At 50.6% G+C, this 15428-nt stretch overlaps 2 protein-coding genes across 4 annotated transcripts in view; both read left to right on the top strand.

The window, feature by feature from the left end:
* Positions 1–14238, top strand: part of ITGAX (integrin subunit alpha X) — a 29514-nt gene extending 15276 nt beyond the window's left edge. Inside the window, exons 16-31 of one of the 3 annotated variants that reach the window (XM_063700166.1) lie at positions 113–276; positions 409–563; positions 1158–1289; positions 1377–1450; positions 2016–2157; positions 5614–5730; positions 5815–5894; positions 5997–6080; positions 10811–10889; positions 11000–11107; positions 11225–11308; positions 11509–11622; positions 11766–11867; positions 12140–12250; positions 13111–13246; positions 13568–14238. In XM_063700166.1, coding sequence (XP_063556236.1) covers positions 113–276; positions 409–563; positions 1158–1289; positions 1377–1450; positions 2016–2157; positions 5614–5730; positions 5815–5894; positions 5997–6080; positions 10811–10889; positions 11000–11107; positions 11225–11308; positions 11509–11622; positions 11766–11867; positions 12140–12250; positions 13111–13215 — 1651 coding nt within the window. In that variant the 3' untranslated portion in view covers positions 13216–13246; positions 13568–14238. The remainder of the gene's footprint in view (positions 1–112; positions 277–408; positions 564–1157; positions 1290–1376; positions 1451–2015; positions 2158–5613; positions 5731–5814; positions 5895–5996; positions 6081–10810; positions 10890–10999; positions 11108–11224; positions 11309–11508; positions 11623–11765; positions 11868–12139; positions 12251–13110; positions 13247–13567) is intronic. The other 2 variants (XM_063700165.1, XM_063700164.1) reach the window with 2 other exon arrangements.
* Positions 13790–15428, top strand: part of ITGAD (integrin subunit alpha D) — a 43943-nt gene continuing 42304 nt past the window's right edge. The window contains exon 1 of the mRNA XM_004057557.5: positions 13790–13812. Coding sequence (XP_004057605.2) covers positions 13790–13812 — 23 coding nt within the window. The remainder of the gene's footprint in view (positions 13813–15428) is intronic.

Below are 15428 nucleotides of genomic sequence, written 5' to 3' on the forward strand. Positions count from 1 at the left end.
CAGCCTTTCTCAGAGGCTCCCCAGGTGGTCCTAGGTTCAGATGGGGGTGCCCACCCCACGTGGTGCTCCCAGTAGCCGACGGCCTGTCCTCAGCTTGGTGCTCTGCCCGCAGGACCAGACCTGTGCTCTGGGTGGGGGTGAGCATGCAGTTCATACCTGCCGAGATCCCCAGGTCTGCGTTTGAGTGTCGGGAGCAGGTGGTCTCTGAGCAGACCCTGGGACAGTCCAACATCTGCCTTTACATTGACAAACGTTCTAAGAACCTGCTTGGGAGCCGTGAGTCCCCTCCCCTCCAACCCAGGACACCCTGACCTCTGGAGTCCCCCATCCCAGGCCCCTGTCTCCCACCCTGCTCATTGTCCACCCAAGGAGTTCCTGTCTCAACGCCGTCCCTGCGACTGCCTACAGGTGACCTCCAAAGCTCTGTGACCTTGGACCTGGCCCTCGACCCTGGCCGCCTGAGTCCCCGTGCCACCTTCCAGGAAACAAAGAACCGGAGTCTGAGCCGAGTCCGAGTCCTCGGGCTGAAGGCACACTGTGAAAACTTCAACCTGCTGCTCCCGGTGCGTCTGGGCATGAACGTGGGTGGCGGCCGCGCTGGGGCTGGCAGAAGGCAGGGCAGGGAGAGAACAGGTTGTGTTCCGGCCTCCCTGTGGCTCAGCCCAGCACAGGACCAGCCATGCAGGACGTGCTTACTGCACGTTAGCCAGTGAGTGAGTGAGCGAGCAAACAAGTGATGAGATCGGCTGTAATTTCCAGGGGCCACACGGTTGGATTTCAGGAAAGAGAATTGGGCAGCCTGAGAGAGCTCTGGGGCTTCCGGCTGGGCTTTTTTTCAGGCATTCACTGGACAGGGGTTTATCGAGCTGCTCCTGGGAGACAGGCCTTGCCCTGGGGGCCAGGGGCATAGCGGGGGCCAAAACAGCCATTGCTGATCGGGAGGTCTGGGGGGAGGAGGAAAAAAACAAAGACAAACCAGGAGAGAGAACAGAAAGGGTGTCAGGGAGGCCTCCTGAAGGCGGTGACGCTGAGCAGGCCCTGGAGGAAGCTGAAGCCACGTGGGAGCTGGGCAGAGGCAGGATAAGAACTGCGGATGAGGCCGAGCGCAGCTCTTACCCTCCCCTTACCCTCCGCTCCCCCTGACGCCCGTCCCCCAGAGCTGCGTGGAGGACTCTGTGACCCCCATTACCTTGCGTCTGAACTTCACGCTGGTGGGCAAGCCCCTCCCTGCCTTCAGAAACCTGCGGCCTATGCTGGCCGCCGATGCTCAGAGATACTTCACGGCCTCCGTGAGTCCTGGCGCTGGGTCTCCCAGAGAGGGCGCACAGCGTGGGGCCTGGGTCTCGGAGAAAACCCCCCGTTGCCTTCCCACGCAGCTACCCTTTGAGAAGAACTGTGGAGCCGACCATATCTGCCAGGACAATCTCGGCATCTCCTTCAGCTTCCCAGGGTGAGCGCCCCCACCTTAGACCTGCCCTACTGCCCCAGCCTCCTTCCTGGAATCTGGGACTCCTGTCTCTGGCTCTCCCTAACATTGTCTCATCCTATACTCAAAACCCAGGTGTCTTGGCTGGGCACGGTGGCTCACACCTGTAATCCCAGCACTTTGGGAGGCCGAGGTGGGAGGATCTGTTGAGGCCAGGAGTTAGGGATCAGCCTGGGCAACAGAGCGAGATCCCATTTCTACAAAAACAAAACAACAACAACAACAACAACAAAATCACTTGAGTGTGGTAGAGCATGCCTATAGTCCCAGCTACTTGGGAGGCTGAAGCTTAAGGATTGCTTGAGCTCTGGAGTTGGAGGCTGCAGTGAGCCATAATCACACCACTGCACTCCAGCTTGGGTGAAAGAGCAGGACTCTGTCTCTTAAAAAAGAAAAGAAGAAGAAGAAGAAGAACCCAGGTGGCCGTCCCCTGTCTATCTCCCACATCCCCACCCACCCCATTTTATCCCAGACCATTTCTAGCCTCAGTCACAGAATCATCTTCTCCTTCCCCTCACCTAATACCCAGCTTGAAGACCCTGCTGGTGGGGAGTAACCTGGAGCTGAACGCAGAAGTGATGGTGTGGAATGACGGGGAAGACTCCTACGGAACCACCATCACCTTCTCCCACCCCACAGGACTGTCCTACCGCTACGTGGCAGAGGGCCAGGTGCACCCTCTGGGGAAGGAGGAGGAGGCAGGGCTGGGCGTTAGCGTAGATTCTCGTGTGGTTCAGAACCTGGGCTGGGCTTGGAGGTGGTAGTGCCATCTGGGGCACGCCTCCGCTCGTGTGGGTGTTCAACTTTGGGCATCGCAGTTTAAGGACACTGACTATCAGGAATGATTTCCTGGGAGGCCACTAATGTGGAGACAGAGGGGAACCTGCCCAAATTTCTTTCTATTCCATATTATATCAATATTCCTCTTTTAAATGAAAACATACCTCAGCCTTCAAATATTTTAAAACACTGTTCTGTAGAAGCAAGGGGTTGAATTTATTGGTCACTCTACATTAAGGCTTGGCGACCTTTTTCTGTAAAGGGCTAGATAGTAAATATTTCAGCTTCGTGGTCCACGTGGTCTGTGTCACAGCTGCTAACCTCTGGTGTTGTGGAATGAAAGCAGCCATTGACATGAATGAGTTTATGAGTGAATATACCTGCGATGCAGTAAAACTTTATAAAAATAGGTAGTGGCTGTTGGTTGCCAATCCCGGCTTTAGAATGCAGAACTAGGACCATGGGGAGTCAAAGAGAACCAGATTTTTTAAACAAAAATGTTATTATGGCTGGGAGTGGTGGCTCACGCCTGTAATCCCAGGACTTTGGGAGGCTGAGGCAGGCGGATCACCTGAGGTCAGGAGTTTGAAACCAGCCTGGCCAACATGGTGAAACCCCATCTCTACGAAAAATACAAAAATTAGCTGGGTGTGGTGGCAGGTGCCTGTGATCCCAGCTACTGGGGAGGCCTAGGTGAGAGAATTGCTTGAACCTGGAAGACGGAGGTTGCAGTGAGCTGAGATTGTGCCACTGCACTCCAGCCTGGACAACAGAGCAAGACTCTGTCTAAAAAAAAAAAAAGTTATTATGAAAAATTTAAAACATTTACAAAAGTAGAAAGTAGTTCAACAAACCTCCCCAAAACTTGTCACCTAGATTCAACAATTAGCAGCATTTTGCCACATTTGTTTCATCAATTGTTCCCCTTTGCTAAGGTATTTTCTTTATTTCTTTATTTTTGAGACAGGGTTTTGCTCTGTCACACAGGCTGGAGTGCAGTGGCACAATTTCAGCTTACTGTAGCCTCGACCTCCTGGGCTCAAGCGATCCTCCCATCTCAGCGTCCTGAGTAGCTAGAACCACATGCACACACCACCACACCTGGCTAATTTTTTTATTTTTTTTGTAGAGTTGGGGTCTTACCATGCTGCTCAAGCTGGTCTCTAACTCCTGGGTTCAAGCAGTCCTCCCATCTTAGCTTCCCAAAGTGTTGGAGTTACAGACATGAGCCACTGTGCCTGACCTGCTAAAGTATTTTAAAACAAATCTCAGACATGGGGGTCATTGTACTCCTCCTTATTCACTCTGCTATGGTTTGAATGCATCACCCAATGTCCGTGTGTTGGACACTTAATCCCCAATGCAACAGTGTTGAAAGGTGAAACCTTTTAAAGGTGATTAGGTTATGAGGGCTTTGCCCTCATGAATGGATGAATACTATTATCTCAAGAGTAGATTAGTTATTTCAGGAGTGGGTTTCCTTCCTTCCTTTCTTCTTTCCCTTTCTTTCTTTCTTTCTTTCTTTCTTTCTTTCTTTCTTTCTTTCTTTTTCTTTCTTTTCCTTCTTTCTTTCTTTCCTTGAGAGGGTCTTGCTCTGTTGCCCAGGCTAGGGTGCAGTGGCACGATCTTGGCTCACTGCAGCCTCTGCCTCCCGAGTTCAAGCAATTCTTGTGCCTCAGCCTCCTGAGTAGCTGGGATTACAGGTGCCCACTGCCATGCCCAGCTAAGTTTTGCATTTTTAGTAGAGATGGGGTTTCACCATGTTGGGCAGTCTGGTCTTGAACTCCTGACCTCAAATGATCCACCCAATTCGGCCTCCCAAAGTACTAGGATTACAGGCGTAAGCCATGGAGCCTAGCCCAGGAGTGGGTTTCTAATTAAAGGATGAGTTTGGCCCCCTTTCCCTCTCACTCTCACATGCACTGTCTTGCACATGCAGCACAAAGGCCCTCACCAGATGCTGGTGCCATGTTCTTGGACTTCCCAGCCTCCAGAACCACAAAGCTTCTATTGATACATTACCTAGTTTGCGGTAATCTGTTATAGCAGCAGGGAGCAGACAAAGACACACTCTATAGTTCTGAACAATGAGGACCTCTTACATGACCTCAACACCATTATCACACCCAATGAAATAAGTGATTCCTTGGTATTAAGATCATAGTCAAAATTCTGTAACTGTCTCAAAAATTATCTTTTTACTTCTGGTCTATTTGAACAAAAATTCGAACTAGGTCCACACATGATGGTTGGTTGTTATTTCTGCTGTCTCTCTTAGTCTAATATTCCCAACGGAAGTGCATTTTGATTAACGTATAAAAGAACACAGCAGGAAAGGCCATCTCTTGCATGTGAGGGGTGATCACTGTCAATGAAAGTGCTCCTAGACATATCAACCAAATGTAATGGGTGGACCTTTGCTGAATATTGATTTTAACAAATGAGCTGTAAAATAACATTTTTGGAGACAATCTAAGAAAATAGAACATGACCAGTATATTGGTATATTAAGGAGTAATTGTTAATTTTGTTGGCTGTGATTTGTTGGATCTTGTGGTTACATTTAAAATACCCTTATCTGTTGGTGGTATACACTGAAGTATTTCTAGATGAAACAATATGTGCTGTAAAGTGTTCAGAAAGAGAACATAGTAGAAACAAGAGTAGAAAAATGTTGGTTACTTAAAATGAGTGATGGTTATATGGGGTTGATTTTCCAGTCTCTCTATTTTTGAATGTGTTTCAAATTTTCCATAATAAGAGGCCTTTAAAATAACAATAAAAAGGTGAACATTTTAATACATTTGAGATTTCTACTTTGGAAGAAAGTTTGACCAGATAGCTATGGGGGAGCTTTTAAAAACGTAACCTTGGCTGGACATGGTGGCTCATACCTGCAATCCTAGTGTTTTGGGGGGACAAGATGGGAGGATTGCTTGAGGCCAGGAGTTCAAGACCAGCCTGGGCAATATAGCGAGGTCCCATTTATAAAAAAAATTTTTTTAAATTAGCCAGGCATGGTGGTGGTGTGTGCCTGTAGTCCTAGCTACTCAGGAGGCTGAGGCAAGAGGATGGCTTGAGGCCAGAGTTTGAGGCTGCAGTGAGCTGTGATTGCATCACTGCTTTCTAGCCTGGGTGACAGAGTGAGACCTCGTCTCAAAAAACAAACAAACAAACAAACAAACAAACAAACAAAAACAAGCTTAAGGTGGGCTCCAGGAAGCTTCATCACTACTTCGTGGCGTGTCTTTGGAATGTTGTTATATTAGGTTGGTGCAAAAGTAATTGTGGTTTTTGCCATTGCTTTCAATTTCAACTAATACTCCTCTACTTTTTCTCATGCCTAGAAACAAGGGCAGCTGCGTTCCCTGCACCTGACATGTGACAGCGCCCCAGTTGGGAGCCAGGGCACCTGGAGCACCAGCTGCAGAATCAACCACCTCATCTTCCGTGGCGGCGCCCAGGTCAGCCTGGCTTCTGTCCCCTCACTGCTCTCCTGCCCCACCCTGTCTTTACTGCTCTGTGACCTCTCAGTTCCTTTTCCTCAGATCACCTTCTTGGCTACCTTTGACGTCTCCCCCAAGGCTGTCCTGGGAGACCGGCTGCTTCTGACAGCCAATGTGAGCAGGTGAGCCGGGCCAGGCCAGGGGCAGTGCCCCTCATCTCCAGCCTCACACCCCATTCTCCTCCTCTGGGGCCTTTGGCAACTGGGTCTCTCCTCTTTCTCCAGTGAGAACAACACTCCCAGGACCAGCAAGACCACCTTCCAGCTGGAGCTCCCGGTGAAGTACGCCGTCTACACTGTGGTTAGCAGGTCAGCAGGTACCCCACTGCAGGAAAAAGGGTTCTTCTCTCTGACCCTGATGGGGGTGGATCTCACCCCCTGCAGCAGCTGAACATGAGATGTGTTAAGTTGTGTGTGGTAGATAATACTGCCAGCAGCACTTACCAGTCAACACATTTGTTTTGTTTTGGTCTTTGTTTCCTTTTATCTTTGATTCAATTTTTATTATTATTATTGTTTTTTGAGACAGAGTTTTCTCTCATTGCCCAGGCTGGAGTGCAATGGCATGATCTCGGCTCACTGCAACCTCCACCTCCTGGGTTCAAGTGATTCTCCTGCCTCAGCCTCCTGAGTAGCTGGGATTACAGGTGCGCGCCACCACACCCAGTTAATTTTTGTATTTTTAGTAGAAACGGGGTTTCACCATGTTGGCTAGGATGGTCTCCAACTCCTGACCTCAGGTGATCCACCTGCCTTGGCCTCCCAAAGTGATGGGATTACAGGCATGAGCCACCATGCCTGGCCTATTTTCTAAATTTTTATTTCAACTTTGATGTTAGATTGGGGGGTACCTGTACAGATTTGTTACATGGGAATATTGCATGATGCTGAGGTTTTGGGTACAAATCCCACCATTATGGTAGTGAACGCAGAACCCGATAGGTAATTTTTCAACCCATGCCCCTCCCTGCACTCTCCAGTGGTCCACAATGTCTATTGTTTCCATCTTTGTGTCTATGTTTGCTCAGTGCTTACCTCCCACGTGTAAGTGAGAACATGTGGTGTTTGATTTTCTGTTCCCTCGCTAATTTGCTTAGGATTATGGACTCCAGCTCCATCTATGTTACTGCAGAGGACATGATTTCATTCTCTTTATGGCTGCACAGTAGTCCGTGGTGTATATGCACCATGTATATGTACATTTTCCTTATCCCACAGATGGGCATCTAGGTTGATTCCATGTCTTTGCTATTGTGAATAGCACAGCAATGAACATATGAGTGCATGTCTCTTTTTGGTAGAATGATTTATTTTTGGGAAAGGGGGGATATATCCACTAATGAGATTGCTTGCTCAAATGGTAGCTCTGTGTTTAAGTTTGTTGAGAACTTAAAACTACTTTCCACAGTAACTGAACTAATTTACTTCCCCACCAACAGTGTGTAAGAGTTCCTTTTTCTCTGCAGCCTCATCAGCATCTGCTGTTTTTGACTTTTTAATAATATTCACTCTGACTGGTGTGAGATGGTTTCTCATTTTGGTTTTGATTTGCATTTCTCTGATGACTAGTAATGCTGAGCATTTTTTCATACATTTTTTGGCCACTTGTATAATGTTCTTTTTATTTTACTTTTTTGCTAATGTTTTATTACTGAAACACCATATATATTATTTTGAGAAGTGTCTGTTGGTATCCTTTGCCCATTTTTTTTTTTTTTTTTGAGATGGAGTCTCACTCTGCTGCCCAGGCTGGAGTACAGTGGCGTGATCTTGGCTCACTGCAACCTCTGCCTCCCAAGTTCAAGTTCAAGCGATTCTTCTGCATCAGCCACTGGAGTAGCTGGGATTACAGGCATGCACCACCACGCTCAGCTAATTTTTGTATTTTTAGTGGAGACAGGGTTTCATCATGTTGGCCAGGCTGGTTTCGAACTCCTGACCTCAAGTGATCCACCCTCCTCGGCCTCCCAAGGTGCTGGGATTATGGGCGTGAACTATCATGTCTGGATGTCAACAAGTGTTTATTGTGGGCTAGTTATGATAATAATAATTGTGATGTTATTATCATTATATCCCAGTTTTAATAGAGGTTACTGAAGCCTTTCCCAAAAGCACCAAGATTCTCTTGGCTTCCCCAGGAGATACGAGACATGTCCCTACCTTTGATCTTCTTCTAAGCCTCACTGGAGAGCAGTGTCCAAGCCCGAATTCCATCTAGGGCCACTGTGGTTCTCTATTACAGGGGCGCGGGGGATGTGGGTTTCCGAGATGGGGCTAGGACCCCTTGTAAGGAGAGGCCTCAGTTAACACGGAAGGGTCCACAGCATCGAGGGGCCCTTGGCATCTGGACGGGACATTTCTTCTTGTCTTGGGAATACACTTGTACACTGCAGGGCTTTTAGAAGCCCCTCTTCCTCTTCCCAGTACCCTTGGGGAAGGATAGGGACAGATGACTTGCCTGCCACAGAGGCTGTATATCAGGGAGGAGCTGGGTAAAAATATAGGGCTGGCTGGGTGCGGTGGTTCATGCCTGTAATCTCAGCACTTTGGGAGGCTGAGGCGGGTGGATCACCTGAGGTCAGGAGTTCGAGACCAGCCTGGCCATGGCCAACATGGAGAAACCCCATCTCTACTGGAAACACAAAAGTTAGCTGGGCGTGGTGGCAGGCGCTTGTAATCCCAGCTACTTGGGAGGCTGAGGCATGAGAATCACTTGAACCCGGGAGGTGGAGGTTGCAGTGAGCCGAGATTGCACCATTGCACTCCAGCCTGGGCGACAAGAGCAAAACTCCACCTCAAAAAGAAAAAAGAAAAAAAAAGGCCTTGAAACGCTGCCAGAGAGGGTGAGATAAGGTGTTTGAAACTAAAAGGTCAGGTGTTTCAGCAGACACCTTCCTTCGGCCAATGCCTTCCTCGAATTTGCTGTGTGCCAGGCAGGGTGCTGTGGTTATTTTCCATACATTCATTCATTTGACATTCATTGAAGATTTACTGAGCCCCCATTATGTGTGATCAAAACCAGACATGAACCCTCGCCCTTGTGGGGTGTGCCTTGCTGGATGTTCTCCTGTGCCTGGTGTTTCCCACTCTCACCTGCACCTGCATGCGTGGAGGCTCCCAGCCAGGTGCACGCTCTGAGCTCATGTGCTGGGGTGTGCCCCAGGCTCTCATACCCCTTGGCAGGGGACCCACAGGCAGGGCTCACCTACTCTAGGCATGTGTGGTCCACAGCTTGGCCACACATGGCAGGTGTGACTCTGTGGGTTAGGGCACAGGGAGTGCCAGGTTGGGGCATTTCTGGGGGAGGCCAAGGTGGGAGGATTGCTTGAGGCCAGGAGTTCAGGATCAGCCTGGGCAATATAGTGAGACCCTAGCTCTACAAAAAATTGGCAGAGGAGGAATGAGGCTTCAGAGTAGGCGTGGTGGGCTGGTGTTTGGACTATGCCAGCTGGAGGACAGGTGCTGGAAGAGTGAAGCAGTGAGGCAGTGGTGAGACTGGCCACCTGTGTGATGGTCCCAGCTGCCCACCAGGTCTCCAGGCTTGTGCCCAAAAAGGGCTCAGGAGGTGTTAAACTGAGACCTCATGAAGAGTCTGCTGTGGGCCCTCCCTCCCCTCCAAGCCCCAGGCCCGGAAAAGCCAAGGAAATGGGAAAAAAGGGCCCCCGGGGAGGTATGTGGGGGACTGGGAAGGGGCAATGCTCAGTAGCATTTGGTCAACAGCGTCAGCCTGGGCCACCCCAACTCTGTGCTGTGTCCCACAGAGCCCTGGCATCCTACATCCCCACAAAGGGATGGAAGGAAAGCGGAGGGGCAGGCCATGGCCCCTGCTCTCCTGCAGTCAGTGGCGGAGCTCTCTGCTCCGTTCATTGCACCGACTACCCGGCCCCACTGGCAGCCTCCTCTGCAGGCAGCTATGAGCTCTTTGCACTCATTTTTTTTTTTTTTTAAAGCCCAGGTCTTGCTCTGTTGCCCAGGCTGGAGTACAGTGGTGTGATCACAGCTCACAGCAGCCTTGAACGCCTCTTGGGCTCAAGCGAGCCTCCCACCTCAGCCTCCCAAGTAGTTGAGACTACAGATGTGTGCCACCATGCCTGGCTAATTTAAAAAATTGTTTTGGAGAGATGGGGTCTTGCTATGTTGCCCAGGCTGATCTTGAATCCTGGCCTCAAGTGATCCTCCCACCTCAACCTCCCAAAGTGCTGGGATTGCAGGTGTGAGCCACTGCACACAGCCAATTAGCACTTGTTTGAAGCCCAGCCCTGCTTTTCTAGACTCTCTCTCTTTTTTTTTTTTTTTTTGAGACCAAGTCTCACTGTGTTGCCCAGGCTGGAGTGCAGTGGTACCATCTCTGCTCACTGCAACCTCCGCCTCCTGGCTCCAAGCAATTCTCGTGCCTCAGCCTCCCAAGTAGCTGGGATTACAGGCACCTGCCACCACACCTGGCTAATTTTTGTATTTTTAGTAGAGACGGTGTTTCTCCATGTTGGCCAGGCTGGTCTTGAACTCCCGACCTCAGGTGATCTGCCTGTCTCAGCCTGTCAAAGTGCTGGGATTATAGGCGTGAGCACTGTGCCTGGCCTCTAAACTCTCTCTCTCTGTTTTTTTTTTTTTTTTGAGAGAGAGAGAGTCTTGCTCTGTCATTCAGTGGTGTGATCTTGGCTCAGTGCAACCTCTGTCCCCTGGGCTCAAACAATTCTCCTGTCTCAGCCTCCCGAGTAGCTGGGATTACAGGTGCACACCATCATGCCCGGCTAATTTTTGTATTTTTAGTAGAGACAGGGTTTCACCATGTTGGCCAGGGTGATCTCGAACTCCTGATCTCAGGTGATCCGCCCATCTCAGCATCTCAAAGTGCTGGGATTACAGGCCTGAGCCACCGCGCCTGGCCTCTAAACTCTCTTATAACCTAACTCAGCCACAGCCCTCATTCCAGGACATTCCAAGGCCCCACCGACCACCTGTCCTCTCATGCTCTAGCCAATGCCTTCTGCAGATGCCCCGTGGTAGTTCACATCCACTTATGCGTCTTCTCTCTCCAGCCATGAACAATTCACCAAGTACCTCAACTTCTCAGAGTCTGAGGAGAAGGAAAGCCATGTGGCCATGCACAGATACCAGGCAGGTGGTGGAGACGCAGGAGACTGGGCTGGGGTGGGAGGCTGGGAGCCGGAGACTGGGGAGGGATTTGGGCTTTGGCGTGGGCTCTGCCCTCAGTGCCCTCTGTGCAGGTCAATAACCTGGGACAGAGGGACCTGCCTGTCAGCATCAACTTCTGGGTGCCTGTGGAGCTGAACCAGGAGGCTGTGTGGATGGATGTGGAGGTCTCCCACCCCCAGGTACCCAAGGACTGCATGTGGCTCCTCCACGAATGCCCTTTCTACCTGGATTCCTTGTGCCCCAAGTGGGTGCCTGATGTCCCAGCTGAGACACTTGTTCTCTGCATTTTCCCCCAGAACCCATCCCTTCGGTGCTCCTCAGAGAAAATCGCACCCCCAGCATCTGACTTCCTAGCGCACATTCAGAAGAATCCCGTGCTGGTGAGGAGGGCTCTGGGCTGGCCCTCACTGTAGGCCCCACATCGGAGGAATTTAACCCAGGAGTTCATGTTCCACATCCATCCTGCTGAAGTACCCTCTTGCATTCGGATATGGCCGCTGCCCTCAAATCACACCGTGTAATGCTGCCTCCCACCTTCACACTCATCTTTCTCAGCCCCATGCTATTTATCTGCCCCCAGGACTGCTCCATTGCTGGCTGCCTGCGGTTCCGCTGTGACGTCCCCTCCTTCAGCGTCCAGGAGGAGCTGGATTTCACCCTGAAGGGCAACCTCAGCTTTGGCTGGGTCCGCCAGGTGTGTGGGCGCAACGGCAGAGCCCCTGCCCCAGACTCAGGCGGGACCTGGCATGTCTGTGCCCATCTGCAAGCCAGGGCACCCCCAGAGCTCTGAGCCTCCCCCAGAGCCAGTTCCACAGGTTTCCCCCAACGCCTTTGCAGACATTGCAGAAGAAGGTGTCGGTCGCGAGTGTGGCTGAAATTACGTTCGACACATCCGTGTACTCCCAGCTTCCAGGACAGGAGGCATTTATGAGAGCTCAGGTAGAGACCATGTGGAGGGCAGCGACCAGGCTGGAAAGAGGACCCCTAGGGCTACATCTGTGGTGCTGGGTGGGGGGTTTGCAAGCCTTGGGGGAGGAGGGCAAAGGCCTCTGGGCAGGACAGCTGTCCCTAAGGGCATGGGTGCTGCTGTGTCTCACCTCTTGGAGCAGGGCCTGGGGAAGGAGGGGAGGGAGTTAAAGGTTGGGGAGCCTGGGAGGAGTCTGGGATAGTAGGAGGATGGGAGTGCTCTGACAGGGTCACTTCCACTTCAGACGACAACGGTGCTGGAGAAGTACAAGGTCCACAACCCCACCCCCCTCATCGTAGGCAGCTCCATTGGGGGTCTGTTGCTGCTGGCACTCATCACAGCGGTACTGTACAAAGTGAGTGTTTTATGCCACTTTTGACACCACCAGCATCTGGTCCCGCTCTTTTTGCAGAGTGAGAAGGAGCTCACTTTGAAGGCAGAGGCACATTCTTACTGGGTCACTTCATATGAGAAACTGCCTCCCACCTGCAATGTCACCTGTCCCCAGTGGCCCCCTACTTTGTGACTCCCAGGCTTCCTCTAATCTTTCTCCCTTTCTTTCCTGCTCTTCTCCATCATTCTGCGTGTTTCCCTTGACAGCAGATTATCATATAAAAGCACAGACCTGGGTTTGAATGTCGACATCACCATGGGTTCTTTTTGTCTTTGACCATAGGCCAGTGTCTGCTCCACTCTGGGCCTCGATTTCTCAATGTGAAGGTGATTCTACCCCAGCTCGTAGAATTTTGGCTAAATCTAGGCTGGGCACTGTGGCTCATGGCTGTAATCCCAGCAGTTTGGGAGATCGAGGCAGGTGGATCACTTGAAGTCGGGAGTTAAGAGACCAGCCTGGCCTACCTGGTGAAACCCCGTCTCTACTAAAAATACAAAAATTAGTTGGGCATGGTGGCAGGTGGCTGTAATCCCAGGTACTGAGGAGGCTGAGGCAGGAGAATTGCTTGAACCCAGGAGGTGGAGGTTGCAGTGAGCCGAGATCACACCACTGCACTCCAGCCTGGGCAACAGAGTGAGACTCCATCTCAAAAAGAAAATAATTTTGGCTAAATCTAGATGACACGATGCATATAAAGTTCCTAGTGCAGTGCTTTGAACCTAGCAAGGATTCCAGAAATAGTGACCCCTCTCCCTCAGTCATCTCTTTTCCTCTCTTCCACTGAATGGACTTCCTGAGTTTCTTCTTCGTCCCCCCCCCAGGTTGGCTTCTTCAAGCGTCAGTACAAGGAAATGATGGAGGAGGCAAATGGACAAATTGCCGCAGAAAACGGGACACAGACCCCCAGCCCGCCCAGTGAGAAATGATCCCCTCTTTGCCTTGGACTTCTTCTCCCCCGTGAGTTTTCCCCACTTACTTACCCTCACCTGTCAGGCCTGACGGGGAGGAACCATTGCACCACCGAGAGAGGCTGGGATGAGCCTGCTTCCTGTCTTTGGGAGAAAACGTCTTGCTTGGGAAGGGGCCTTTGTCTTGTCAAGGTTCCAACTGGAAACCCTTAGGACAGGGTCCCTGCTGTGTTCCCCAAAGGACTTGACTTGCAATTTCTAACTAGAAATACATGGACAATACCCCCAGGCCTCAGTCTCCCTTCTCCCATGAGGCACGAATGATCTTTCTTTTCTTTCTTTCTTTTTCTTTTCTTTTTTTTTTTTTGAGACGGAGTCTCGCTCTGTTACCCAGGCTGGAGTGCAATGGCGTGATCTCGGCTCACTGCAACCTCCGCCTCCCGAGTTCAAGTAATTCTGCTGTCTCAGCCTCCTGAGTAGCTGGGACTACAGGCACACGCCACCTCGCCCGGCCCAATCTTTCTAAAATACAGTTCTGAATACGCTGCTCATCCCCACCTGTCTTCAACAGCTCCCCATTACCCTCAGGACAATGTCTGAACTCTCCAGCTTCGCGTGAGAAGTCCCCTTCCATCCCAGAGGGTGGGCTTCAGGGCGCACAGCATGAGAGGCTCTGTGCCCCCATCACCCTCGTTTCCGGTGAATTAGTGTCATGTCAGCATCAGCTCAGGGCTTCATCGTGGGGCTCTCAGTTCCGATTTCCCAGGCTGAATTGGGAGTGAGATGCCTGCATGCTGGGTTCTGCACAGCTGGCCTCCCGCTTTGGGCAGCATTGCTGGCTGGAAGGGAGGAGCGCCCTCTAGGGAGGGACATGGCCCCGGTGCGGCTGCAGCTCACCCAGCCCCAGGGGCAGAAGAGACCCAACCACTTCTATTTTTTGAGGCTACGAATATAGTACCTGAAAAAATGCCAAGACATGATTATTTTTTTAAAAAGCGTACTTTAAATGTTTGTGTTAATAAATTAAAACATGCACAAAAAGATGCATCTACTGCTCTTGGGAAATATGTCAAAGGTCTAAAAAAAAAAAAGCCGCCTGTGGATATGAGTCCTGAAGGATGACACCCATGGGGTCCCTTTACCACGGTGGACCCTGGCCAGCCCTGAGGCCTGGGGCCAGGACAAGAAGTTAACCAGAGTAGGGTTGTGAATATCCCTCTCTTGGAAGTAACCTGACCTCTTAATCTGCTCACTCCACTCTCAGGGCTGGTGCCAATGGTAAGCTGGTGGAGCTGTCAGGTGGAGGGGGCATAGAATAGAGAAGGGACAACCTCCAGTGGCTACTTTTCCACCTGGAAAGGTCTCTGGAGTGACCAATACTCACAAGCGTTTCCTACAAGTCCTAGGATGTGTTGAAGGGCACACTGTCTACATATAGTGAGTGATTGAAGAACACGCTGGGGTCCCACATTGAGAGCTGCTGCCCACAATAAGGTCATTCTTGTTATTATGCCACCATCCTGGCATAAAGTTCATCATGGTGCTTGGCACTGAGCTGGGGGCCTCACAGGACAAGCCATTCCTGACCTCGGAGTGATGCCACTGCAGCTATCACCAGCAAGGGACCCAGGCCGTGTGGATGTTTCAATTAGAAAAACAGAAGGGAGGCAGTTGAGTGATTTGAAGGGAAGATGGAAAGTGGACCTTTACCTCCAGCCAAAAATGTCTGTCCTATACATCAGCAGAGGGTCCAAAATCCCTGTGGATTTTGAAGCTTTTGAGTCCCCAGGATGACTAATTATTATGCAGTTTCCTCAGAAAGGGAATCAGAAGATAAGGCTTTGTAAGAATTCAGCCCTAGTGGCTGGGCACAGTGGCTCATGCCTGTAATCCCAGCACTTTGGGAGGCCGAGGCAGGAGGATTGTTTGTGCTCAGAAATTTGAGATCACCCTGGGTAATATATTGAAACCTTGTCCCTACAAAAAAATTTAAAAATTACCCAGGCATGGTGGCATGTGCCTGTAGTCCAAGCTACTTGGTAGGCTGAAGCAGGAGGATCACTTGAGCCTGGGAGGTTGAGGGTACAGTGAGCTGTGATTTGGACCACCACACTCCAGCCTGGGCAACAGAGCAAGATCATGTCTCAGAAAAAAAAAAAAATTGACCCTAGAGAGGTGTTTCTCAAAATGTGTTCCACGAACCACTGGTGGTCAATGATGGTCTTCTAAGT

The sequence above is a fragment of the Gorilla gorilla genome, chromosome 18, assembly GCF_029281585.2.
Source record: "Gorilla gorilla gorilla isolate KB3781 chromosome 18, NHGRI_mGorGor1-v2.1_pri, whole genome shotgun sequence".
NCBI lineage: Eukaryota > Metazoa > Chordata > Mammalia > Primates > Hominidae > Gorilla > Gorilla gorilla.